General features: G+C 40.3%; 1 protein-coding gene across 1 annotated transcript in view; it reads left to right on the plus strand.

Annotated features, from left to right (window-relative positions):
• NCKAP5 (NCK-associated protein 5) overlaps positions 1 to 12,933 on the plus strand; it is an 851,304-nt gene that overhangs the window by 660,921 nt on the left and 177,450 nt on the right. The window contains exons 8-9 of the mRNA XM_006834602.1: positions 8,983 to 9,102; positions 10,125 to 10,127. Of these exons, the coding sequence (XP_006834665.1) occupies positions 8,983 to 9,102; positions 10,125 to 10,127 (123 nt within the window). The remainder of the gene's footprint in view (positions 1 to 8,982; positions 9,103 to 10,124; positions 10,128 to 12,933) is intronic.

Here is a 12,933-nt window from a genome sequence, read left to right on the forward strand (position 1 = left end):
TTGAGGTGAAGTTATAGACATGACCATACAATATAGAATATAAAGCATTTGTTATGAAACAAAAACAAATCTCTCATGGATTCAATTCTTCACTGGGCAGTGAAAAAAAGAATTTTTTTTATGGCATAGAATCAATCGGCTCTGAAAAGGAGCTTCAAGTAACAAAGTGGAACTCTTCTCAAAACAGAAAGAGGAAAAGATTCATTTCCATAAACTTATCTGTTGTTAATAAGTGTACATATAATGCTGTGATCAGGTAATTCAATTTATTCCCAAAACCTGTAGATTCCCTTAATAGAGAGTAGACCATCCCCCTTTAGATCAATAAGCCTAAAGTGACGATGTTAAACACAGATCACTTCTATTTACACCACCAAATCATAGGCCTTAGTCTGTCTACAAAGTGAAATCGATAGCCCAAGCCAACATCCTATTTTTACCTGAACTATATTTTGTCTTCATTAAGTCGATTACACTTGCTGAAAACCTAACTCTCTTCTTGGTTCTTCAATATTTTTTGCCACTAACACCGAAGATGAAAGGAAAACATTTTCCCTGAAGTTATTTTTCAGTATCTCAACAACTTAAGATCTATCTGCTTGCCCATTGTTGTGGTTGTTGTTGTTAAGTGCCATCGAGTCAATTCCAACTCATAGCAACCCTATATAGGGCTTCCAGGGAGTGGGTGGGGAGCTTGAACCACTGACCTTGCGGTTGAAACCAACCTTGCCAGAACATGCCTTAACCCTCAGCACCACACCAGGACCCCACATATACATTGTTGTTGTTGTTAAGTGCCGTCAACTCAGTTCCGACCCATAGCGACCCTGAACAGGGTTTCTGAGGCTGTAAATCTTTACAGCAGCAGAAGCCTCATCTTTCTCCCACGGAGCAGCTGGTAGTTTAGAACTGCTGACCTTGTGGTTCATAGCCCGATTTGTAACCACTACACTACCAGAGCTCCTTACATATCCATTAGAGCAACTAATATCTGTATGGTATGTTTTCTTCTCCAGAGTGGAATAAGGCTGGTGTATGATATAATTAAGTCACACAGCTATTAAATAGAATTAAAAAGCATTTTTGTAGTTTTTGCTTAAAGAATTTCACCTCCCACATATTCCACTTAAAGCAGAAGGAGCAACTGCACCATTTGTGCCCACTTCTCTTGCAATGGTCTTTGTAGGCTCTGGTTCCTGGTACAGGGTCTTGTTTACATTTATTGTGCACTTACAAGTCACACCCCCATGCCCAGCACTTCAAATTCACTAAACTCTTTTTGTTCTCACTGCAACCCTGTAGGACTAAGAAAATAAGTAACTTGCCCATTGTCCTTAAGTGCTAGGAAGTGGCAAAGCCCATACTTCAAGCTAAAATTATTACCTTGCAAACCACATGCTCTTGCCTACTACCTATGTAATCCCACTCAATTGCTTCCTGGTTTCCCCTACTACAACGCAGTGTTATTAAGTGCTACTGAGTCTGTTCCAACTCATAGTGACCAAGGAGCAGCTGGTGGGTTTGAACTACCACCCATATGGTTAGAAGTCCAGTGCTTATCTATAGTGCCAAACCAAGACAGTGAAGTAAAGTTGGACAAACGCCATGAAAACCAAAACATGGATTAAAATCCATGTTCTCAGGAAATAAAACAAAAAGAAGCTCCCCAATGGAATTCTTAAAACTTCTAGAAGTCTGGCTGGTCCTTTCCAGCAATAAAAGCATCCAGGTTTTGATAGGATGGAGCCAAAACAGACTGAGAATGTGGAATCACGCTTCCTTAGATTCAGCTTTATTTTGGACTTGAGAACTTCACAACTGTCAGAGACTTGAGCAAGTATTTAATCTGCAGTTTGTCAACTAACTTTAGTAGTAGGCTCAATTCACTGTATTTACTTAAGTTGTTTGCAAACTTAAGGTTTTCATCTAATGGTTCAGGATGAAAGTGTGTGTTATTTATTCCCTTTGTCATAGGACTCAAAAACTCCTATTCGTTACAACAGGCCCGAAATTATTATACACATAAGGTACCTACTTTGCCTTTTTAGATGTTTGCCTTAATGAATCTGAGATCTAACCAGCCTCTTCCAGAAATGGCTTTATGTTTCCAAGGAGTTTTAGGATCTCAGTGAAAACTAAGAAGGGATGTAGCAGGGAGAGGCTAGCGGGTGTGGGGGCCAGTAAGCCTTCAGGGTAGATATGAGGTGACACTTGAACAGCTCATCCAGTTGGTGGACAGTTGATCTTTTGAAATGCCTGGTTTCGTGCAAGTGCCTCATTTTACAGACGAGGAAACTGAGGCCTAATCAGAAGAAGTTACATCATCAAAGCTCTGTGGGTATTCAGGACCAGATGTAGACACCAAACTCCCAATCTAGAATATTTCCATGACAGACACTATTTCTGAACTAGGACCACCACTTCATTGAAATCTAATAAAATCAGGTATAAATACATGACGATATTCCAGTGATAATATCAGTATATGCCCTGCTTCTTCTAAACCACCAGCATTTTCTTAAACTTACTTCAGCCTACAGTTGGCCATGATTTTGCTATTAAATGCATAAAATACTCACCGTAGATACTGCATTGCTTCCAGTATCTTTAGTCTTAAATCCATGAGAAACTGACCAAGATTATAATACGTGGATCCTTACAATGTGGAATCATTTAGAACTACTTATACTGAGTATAAGTATGTTGTTGTTGTTGTTAAGTGCCGTCGAGCCGATTCTGACCCATATAGACCCTGTCTAGGGTTTCCGAGGAGCAGCTGGTGAGCTTGAACCACTGACCTTACAGTTCAAATGGCTTTGCAGTATGGCACATTAACCCACAGCGCCACACCAGGACTCCAGTATAAGTATACATTGATACAAAATCTCTCTCTAGAGCATTTTGATTCCCCCGCCCACACACACACTCAGATGTAATTCTTTAGTCTTTGTTTCCAGCTGAAAACAGATTTGGCTAATACCCTGAAGATCACTAAACTTTCCTAGTTGATATTTAATGTAGTCATATCTTTAGCATCATTTCCCCATAATAAACATGACACTTCTTGGTTTCTCATTTCAGAAAACCACAACATATCTTTTCAACAGCATCCTCCTTTTGACTTAACAGAAAGTCATACAAAAATTAAGGCTCATGAGAGAGGACAGTCCTGGCCTTGAGCTATGTTCCCAACCTATTGCATCTAAACAGATGAGATTTAGGAGGTTTTCAAAGACCATTATTTGGGAAGATTGTTCTAAGCCTTGCCTCTAACGAACAGAGTGGGAACATTTGCTCACATATGTAGTCTCAATGTGCCGTGTGTTGCTCCGTGTCAGCAGGTTCCTACTATCAACACACAGGAAGGAGGGACGGTTGTCAGCCTCTGTCCAGGCATCGCAATAGCTGTCAGAAAACAAGCTGCCTTTCTCTCTTGTTCTCTTTTTCCATTCTCATTGTGAATGTGTGTGTCCCTAGGTACACAGGCATGTTTTTTATTGTAGTTTATTCGGACAATTAATTGCCTGACATCACCCTACACAGCTTGACTAAAGAGAGTAAGATTACTAAAACATGAGTAATTCTTTTGTGTCTCTAAATTTTCAGTCCAGCTCATTCCTGTTTGCCAGTGGTTGTAGGAGCAGCAGCACATCCTGCAGCCTTCTGTTTCCCCCTCTGAAGAGCATTCAACTGGATCAGCTAACAGTGATGAAGAGAGAGGCCTCAGGGTCGATAAACTGTGTTCCCACTAATGAACTTTCACCATGCCCTTGTAACAGTGACGACCACTGGAAAAGTGGGCATTGGCATAAAAAAATCTCTCTAGGGGATATGGATTTTTCTTCTTGCATTCCTGTTTATTTTGTTGTGTTATAACCCATCTGAAGAGCTCTTCCCAAGCCATTCTCAGCTCTGCTGCTGAACATTGTCGCTGCTAATGTTGACAGACCTCCCTTTTCCTTATTATAAAAGGCACACCAGTATGTTTCTGTTACCATTTATCCACCTTCAAGTGGGAGTGATTCTGTGTTTTCCACCCAATAGGTGCTATTGATTATTTATTTACCCCATGGTCAAATTTTATTAATTACTTAATTAGTAGTCATGAAAACAATTAGTTTGGGGGAGCAGGGACTGTTATATACATGCTAAGAGCAAATTGAGCATAAGTGAGACACAGACAGAAGCTCAGTTTAAGAAGCAAACATAGCCTTTAAATGTAGCATGGTGTAGGCCCCTAAGACGGCTCCTACTAAAGGGTGTGTATGTTCATCCATATACATGTGCGTACTCATGCCCCGCATTGGCTGCCTCCTGCTCTCCTTGATCTTACATCTAGGTGCCTGCCATTAAACTGAAATTAATCTGACATTTCTGTTTCGGGGCTCTGCACCAGTAAAATAACTTAAACAGAAGATTTCAAAGAATAGCTCAAGAAGACGAAGTAAAGTATTATACTGAAATGTGCAAAGACCTGTAGTTAGAACACCAAAGGGGAAGAATATGCTTGGAGTTTCTCAATCTGAAAAAAAAAAAAAAGTTCATACCTCAAGTTGCACTATTGGAGGACTATATGGGAAAAATATTAGAGAAAGCAGGAAAACTCCAAAGAAGGTGGAATCCACAAAGTCATTGCATCAAAAAGAACTAGCAAATATTTAACCATATCAGCAAATGTTCTAGAATGAATGGTAATGAAGGAAGAAGTCCAAGGTGCACTGACGGCACTGGCAAAAAGCAAAGTTCTGGAAATTGACAGAATTATCAATTGCAATGTCTCAACAAATGGATGCAATACTGAAAACGGTCAGACTACACTAAAATATTTGGAAGGCAGTTGCCTAGGCAACAGAATGGAAAAGACCCATATTTACATGCAGTCCAAAGAAAGGTGATCAAACAGAGCATGGGAATTTCCAGACAGTATTTTAATATCACATGAAAGTCAAATTATGCAGACGATGGTCCAGAAACAGTTGCTGCAGTGCATCCATGAACAGAGAACTGCCAGAAACTCGTGCCAGGTTCAGAAACGGACATGGAATAAAGGAATTCATTGCTAATGTGTGATACTTTTGTTGTTGTTGTTAAGTGTCGTAGGTCGGGTTCTGACCCATAGCGGCCCTGAATAGGGTTACGGAGGAGCAACTGGTGAACTTGAACTATAGGCTTCCTGGTTCAAGCAGATTTTGCAGTCCAGCACATTAACCAACAGTGCCACACCAGGACTCCAATGTGCTAAACTGTTGTTGTTAAGTGCTGTCAAGTCAATTCCGACCCTTAACAACCCTGTATAAAGTTTCCAAGTAGCACCTGGTGAGCTTCAACCACCAACCTTGCAATTCAAACGACTTTGCTGTCTGACACACTTAACCCACAGCATCACACCAGGACTCCAATGAATGAAATAGGTTGGTTAAAAGCAGAGAATACCAGAAATATGTTTGCCTGTGTTTTATTAACTATGTAAAGACACTCAAAACAAACTATGGATCATAACTACGGATAACATTGTGGAAAATGGGAATTCCAGAACACATATATATGCTCATGCAGAACCTGTACATAGACCAAGATGTAGCCATTCTTACAGAACAGGGACTACTGTACAGATTCAGATCAGGAAAGTTATGTGTCAGGGTCAGGGTTGTATCCTTCCACCGTGCTTATTCAGCCTGTATGTTGAACAGATAATAAGAGAAGCTGGACTATAAGGAAAAGAACCCATCATCAAGATCAGAAGAAGACTCATTAGCAACCTGTGATGTGCAGATGGCACAGTATTGCTTGTTGAAAGTGAAGAAGCCGTGAAAACATTTACTGAAGAAGAACAAAGACTTCAGCCTTCAGTATGGATTATAGCTCAACATAAGCTTAAAAAAAAACAACTAACATACTGCCATCAAGTCAATTCCAATTCGTGTAGACCTTATCGGACAGAGTTGAACTGCTCCATGGGCTTTCTGAAACTGTAGGTCTTTGTGGGAACAGATTGCCTCATCTTTCCCTTGCAGAGCAGTTGGTGGGTTTGAACAAGCAACCTCGCATTTAGCAGCCCAGTGCTTAATCCACTGCAACACCATGGCTGCTCCTCAACACAATGAAAACCAAAGAATCATCATGATAAATAGAAAAAAGATTGAAGACGTCAGGGCTTTCAATAAATCAAACAACTCACTGTACTGGGCTGATCTGCTACAAAAGACCTCTTTAAAGAGTTAAAATTTAAAACGTCATCTTGAGGACTAAGGTGTACCTGACCCAAGCTGTAGTATTTTTAATCTCATATATGGAGTCCTGGTGTGGCACTGTGGGTTAATGTGCCAGACTTCAAAGTCGTTTGAACTGCAAGGTCGGTGGTTCAAGCTCACCACCTGCTCCTCGGAAACCCTATATAGGGTCGCTATGGGTCAGAACCGACTTGACAGCACTTAACAACAACAATTCATAGGAAAACTGGACAGTGAATAATAAAGACTGAAGAAGAATTGATGCCTTTGAATTATGGTTGTGGAAGAATATTGAATACACTATGGCCCAACAGAATGAAGAACAAATCTGTGTTGAAGTAAGTACATTGAGAATGGTCGTTAGAAGTAAGGATAGCAGACTTTATTTCATCTACTTTGGACATACTGTCAGAAGTCCACACACAGTGCTTTGATAAAGACATCATGCTTGGTAAAGTAAAGGGTCAGCAAAAATAAAGAGGAAGATCTTGAATGAGATGTATTGACATAGTGGCTTTAACACTGGGCTCAAACATAGCAACGTGAGTGAGGAAGGCATAGTGCTTCATTGTGTCACTATGATTCGGAACCAATGATGGTGGACATGATGTTGAACGCTCATGTCAAACCTCGGGAACTAGATCTCTCTGGATTCACGATTAGGTTGACACAAGGATACAGAGGAAACCCACCCCAGCTTCCGGGCCATTTATGAGACCTTGGGGTCAGAGTGATGCCTGTGCTCTATTCTGCTTGCAGATTCCTAAGTGAGGCCTATAGCTGCCTTTGCCTAAATACAGAGCTCTGCATGCTAGAGTGTGGTGAGAAATGCTATCACTGCAGTCCTTTGAGAATACAATTCATCACTCCCACTTTAACAATCACAAAAATTGATCAGCTCCTACTCTGGAATAAAATGTTTAAGAGCAAGATTCCCATGCTGTTGTTGATTTCGGTATCTTCTGGGTCTTGCCTTTTGAGGAACTTGTCATTTCACTGACAAGGTAAAGCTAGAGTCTAAAAGATAAAATCTAGACCAAATGCTATATGTTAAATACAATATAAGAGGCAATGAGGGCGTATTGGATTTCTGAATACATGGAAGATATTTGATAAAAGAGAAGAGTTAGGATTTGAATTACACTTCGGATTCAATATCTTACTGGAATGGGAAGTGGAAGGTAAAAGAGAAGGGAAATTGAGGGTCAAGGAGGGTGGCAGGAATGTACAGAGCTTTCTGAGGGAAGTAAGTAGACCCTGGTGATGGTTATGTGTCATGGAGTTGGTACTGACTCACAGCGACCCTGTACAGGGTTTTCGAGGCTGTAAATCTTAGGTGGTGGTGGTTATGTGCCATGGAGTCGGTTCTGACTCATAGCGACCCTGTACAGGGTTTCTGAGGCTGTAAATCTTTACGGGAGCAGAAAACCTCATCTTTCTCCTGTGGAACAGCTAGTGACCTTGTGGTTCACAGCCCGATTCATAACCACTGTGCTACCAGAGACCCTAGTCTTCTGCATAAGGAGCTTTGGTGGTGCAGTGGGTTAGCCCTTGTGCTGCTTGATGATTGGCAGTGTGAATTTACCATGGGAGAAAGATGAAGCCGACTGCTCCAAGGTTTACAGCCTTGGAAGCCCGATTGAGCAGTTCTGCTCTGTCCTATAGAATGGCTAGGAGCTGGATAAAAGTTTGAATATAGAGGAAGGGTTAGCTTTTGAAGAAGCTTGCTTTGGGGGTTTATTCTGCCCCTTCTGTCATGAATCCCATCACAGACATGTACATATTTAAGTATCATGAATACCGTTATCATGTTCTCAGTGTGAGAAGCACTTCCTTGGGGGGATTCCAGGGAGTCCTGGCCCTGAAGTGTCAGCTCCCCTCATAGGAGAGCTAGAGTCGACTTGTCCAGGCAGTTTGAGGAGTCCGGATGTGGCGCTGTGGGTTAATGCACCTGACTGCAAAGGCGTTGGAACTGCGAGGTCAGCAGTTCAAGCTCACCAGTCGCTCCTCGGAAAACCTGTATAGGGTCGCTGTGGATCGGATTTGGCTCGACGGCACTTCACAACAACAACAACACGCAGTTTGAACTATTCAAAAAAGCTATTCTAAAAGGATGCCAGGATGTGCTTATTGTGCTTTTTAAGCCCAGAGAAGGAAACCAACCACTAGATAAGTTGTAGAGACAAACTACAAGTGGCCTGTTAAAAGCTACCACCTCCAAGCGCTCCTCCTCTCCCACTAACTGCATCACTGACTCTATTAGCCATGATGCTGAGCGTTTTCCACAAATGACAATGCAAGGCTCCATCAAAAGCCATCATTTCTTTAGTTCATCAAATCTCTATTCACTACAATAGAGTAGTGTCCTTGTGGTGTGTGCTTTATGACTGCTTTTATGAAGACAGTGAAGAGACAAAATGTAAAGATGGAAACTTAAATTGCCTTTATATCGCTAAGATTTGCCGTCTTCAAAAATAACATGCTAGATTAATGCATTTCTGATTTCAATGAGGTTTGTGTGTGTGTGTGTGTGTGGCGGGGGGGTGGTGGTGGTAAGTTGGTCTTCCCTGCACATAACAATTTTCTCAAACATGGGCTGTAGAAGAAAACATTGTGACTTCTTTTGGGGTGCTTTGAGGCATACAAGATGCTTTTTTTTAAACTAACGTGTCTGAAATATAATAAAACGGGTATGATATGAAAAGGTGTCTTTCAGTTATAGACTTTTTTTCTACAATGTGTTTTGTTACAGGATCTGAGGGAGGAATGCTTAAAGTTGAAAACAAGAGTGTTTGATTTGGAACAGCAGAATCAGACGTTGAGCATCCTATTCCAGCAGCAAGTCCGGCCAGCTTCTGAAGTACTCCTTCAGGTATGTGTTCATATGTAACGCAGTATTTGCTCCAGAAATGCTATTGACAGTAAGTTAACTCAAGTTCAAAAGGTATCACCACCACTGTGGGCGAGGCATATTGCAACAGACCCCAGATTCTCTTTTCTCTCAAGGGATGTCATTAAAACAGAATGGCACATCAGTTTCTGACTAGTTAAAGCTACATGCAGGTAAGAAATCACCTGATCAAAGAAGAAACAGGTAAAAGGGACACAGGAGTATTCTCTAGAAAGCAAAAGATAGAGCCACGGAATAGAGTTAGGAGTAATTGATTGCTTTGGGGACTAGTATTAGTAATCTCACATTCTGTGATAAGGATGGAAGTTTCATGTAATGCCAAAATACCTTCCTTTATTTCAAGCTCTCTGTAATCAAAGAGACATCCAGGTTTTGTTTTGCTCTCTTCATCAGATTTCTGAATTCTCACAGCAAACTACATTCTACCTCAGTTTATTTGAAGTTCTGTTTGTCTGACTGCTCACACTGAACTCTGATTTGCTTTGCTTGCAGAGCATGGTAAAAAGTCATGGAAAGTCAAACCATTTGAATAGTTTGAAACTCTCGAGAATCTGACCTGTTTCAGAGAAACTCACATGCATTGTCAGAGTGGGTTGGAGGACTGACCTTTGCAGTTTCTAGGTTTGTTTGTTGTTTTTTGATCCTGTGAATGTGTACATTTGCACAAACAAGCTCCCATGAGTCTTGCTTAGTGCCCATCTGAGGCTGAGCTTTTTCAAGGCCCATGTATAATGTACAAAGTATGTTCCACAGCTCCCTGCTCTGGTTGGCTGAAAGTAGGCCAAGGTCCTCCAAATTCTGATAGTCAAGACTGCACAGCCCAATAGTCACCAGACATGAGAGGCTATTTAAAGTAAGTAAGATTAATTTGAACTCAGTTAAAATTCAGTTTCTCTGTCACACTAACCACACTTCAGGTATTCAGAAGCTCCATGTGACTACCATACTGAACAATGCATTTATAAACCATTTCATCGTGGTAGAAAGTTCTACTGAACAACATGCACTGGTATGTCAAGACTGTGTTGCTAATTCACCTTCTGAACTCACCATAAACATCAAAGGACTCCTCAGGGAATTCATGGGAAAACCACAGTTCATTTCAAAGAATGATATTTCATAAAACTGAAACATCAAAATGTAATTTGCCCCCCAAATTAAAATAAAACAGCTCTCAGAATTACAAAATATATCTCATCTCTTAATTTCCTTTCTGCTTTGTCTGTTCGTATCATCCATAATTTATGACTTCAAAAATTATGTGGGGGAAAAATAAGTCTTATCTCTATTCTGCTTCTGGTCCCAGCCACAATAAATGTTTGTCATAGGGGATTGTGCATCTGGAAAGCTGTTTCTGCCTTGTTCTCTCAAACTCAAGCTCCAGTGTTTCACACAGCTGTTTCACATCCACGAATGCTTTCTGTTTAGTCTGTTTTAACTTGAGGCTTTTCTATAACACTGTTTGAAGACTTGTAACCCCTGTTTATGGATCATGATGATCTATTTCCACAGTAAACAATGTGCTGTAGATATTTAAGCTGTTTCATTGGCTAATGCAAATTCTTAAGTCTATTATCCAAATGGCCAAGAACGAGATGCATGCTGACAATAGAAACTCAGCGTTATTCATTGGATATTTTGAAGCCAACAAATTTCATATTCATTCTGAAACAGTCCTCATTTCCAGGAGCCATTCTAACTTAAATAATTTTTATAAATGATGTACTACTCATAATTCCATGAAGAAGAAGTGACAGAAAATATAATGACTGATATCTGGAAGCTCAGAATTGCAAACAGAGAAGTTGCTGGTTTTTCATGTGGTTTGTTAATTATTGGACTTATGAATTCTCATTTTCTGAAGGTACGTCAGGTTTCATTGAAATGCAATTATCATACCAGCTAAAATTAAAGCAGTCTGAACTTGCTTAGCATTGACAGAGCTCAGTAGCCATTTGTTACATGAACCAACCAACCAGTCAACCAGTAACCATGGAGTCGATTCTGACATGGTGACCCAGTGTGTGTTGGAGTAAAACCATACCCCATAGAAATGTCAATGGCTGTTTTCTGTTTTGTTTTTTTAAATTTCAGGCCAGGTCCTTTGTCCAAGGCACTTCCCTAATATATTCTGTCTTTTGCAACTGAATAAATAACAGTTTTATTCTGCACGTGGAGTTATTTTGCCTAAATCTAAAGGAGTTTTATACCCCCATCTCTAAAGTGTTCCTATCTTAGTGGATGTTCTGCTACTATGCAGACAGGCTTGTCCCTCCCAGTGTGGTGGAGGGTGTGAGGCGGTGGGTGCAGCAAATCCATCAGAACCTTGGGTCCCATACAATATAGAAGCTCATATAGAGCTGCAGATTAAGACAGACTCTCAAGTTCCAGCATGTCTGAGTCAACAGTCCTAGTTGTCATTTGCTGAATGCAATCTAATGATTCCTTCCATCTGAAACAAGCACCTATAGAAACATGCAGAGAGATTCTTGAATCCATTATGATATTTGATCGATAAACTATAAATAGAGATGACAGCAGTTTAAGAGAAAAACTCGACCCTCAAAAATATAGTCATAGGCTACATAATAGGGAAATTCAAATAGCTTGTAGAATAATACTAGATTCCATAAACTTTTTGAAGTCCTCTCATACATGGATATCGTTAGTCAAGCCGTGGTATGTTGTTAAGTGCTGTCGAATCGATTCTGACTCGTAACAACCTTGAATAGGGTTTTTGAGGCTGTAAATCTTCACGGGAGCAGAAAGTCTCATCTTTCTCCCAAGTAACTGCTGACCTTTTGGTTAGCAGCCCAACTTTAAACCACTATGCTACCAGTACAGGAGAAAAGAAAAAGAGGGTAGTTTGAAGGATTCGTTGATAGGTTCAGAGATGCTTATAAAAAATGGCTGAACCATGGAAGGTGTGAAACAATTTTAGCCTTAACCTAAAAATTAAAATCTTGAAATTGGCAATAAACTTCTCTATTAACTCCAACTTCCAAATATCTCTGGGACTATGTTATTTGGTTGTTGCTATTGTTAAGTGCAAGTCAGTTCAAGAGCAAGTGTCAATCTCTTCTGGCATTCACTGTTTTTTTCTTTCTCTCCTGGCTTTTTAATGACCATTTCCTTTTTTTATGTTCTTGATGTCATCTTACAACTTCTCTGGTGTTCAGTGCATCAAAGCTGTTCTTCAGGTGGTCCCTAAATTCAGGTGGGATATAGTCAAGATCATAATTTGGCTTTCATGGAGTTGTTTGAATTTTCTTAAGCTTCACCCTGAACTTGCATATGAGCAATTAATCATCTGTTCCATAGTCGGCCCCGGCCTTACTTTGGCTGAAGATGTTGAGCTTCTCCATGGTATCCTACCACAGATATAGCTGAGTTGATTCCTGTGCATTTCATCTGGTAAAGTCCACATGCATAGTCACTGTTTATGTCATTCTGTCAAGCTATCTCCACCATCATTTCTATCACCAAGGCCCTATTTTTTCTGACTACTAATCCTTCTTTGTTACAGATTTTCACATTCCAATCAGTAGCAATCACCAGTGCATCTTGATTGCATATTTGATCAATTTCAGACTCTAGAGTTTGTAAAATTCAATTTCTTCATTATTTAGTAAATAGTACATACATTTGAATAATAGTCATATTATTATGGTCTTCTAGGTAAGCATGTCTACATGTTGTTGTTGTTAGGTGCCATCGAGTCAGAACCGACTCATAGCGACCCCATGCACAGCAGAACGAAACAATGTCCTATCCTGGGCCAACCTCACTGCC

This window comes from Chrysochloris asiatica, unplaced genomic scaffold (genome assembly GCF_000296735.1).
Source record: "Chrysochloris asiatica unplaced genomic scaffold, ChrAsi1.0 scaffold00012, whole genome shotgun sequence".
NCBI lineage: Eukaryota > Metazoa > Chordata > Mammalia > Afrosoricida > Chrysochloridae > Chrysochloris > Chrysochloris asiatica.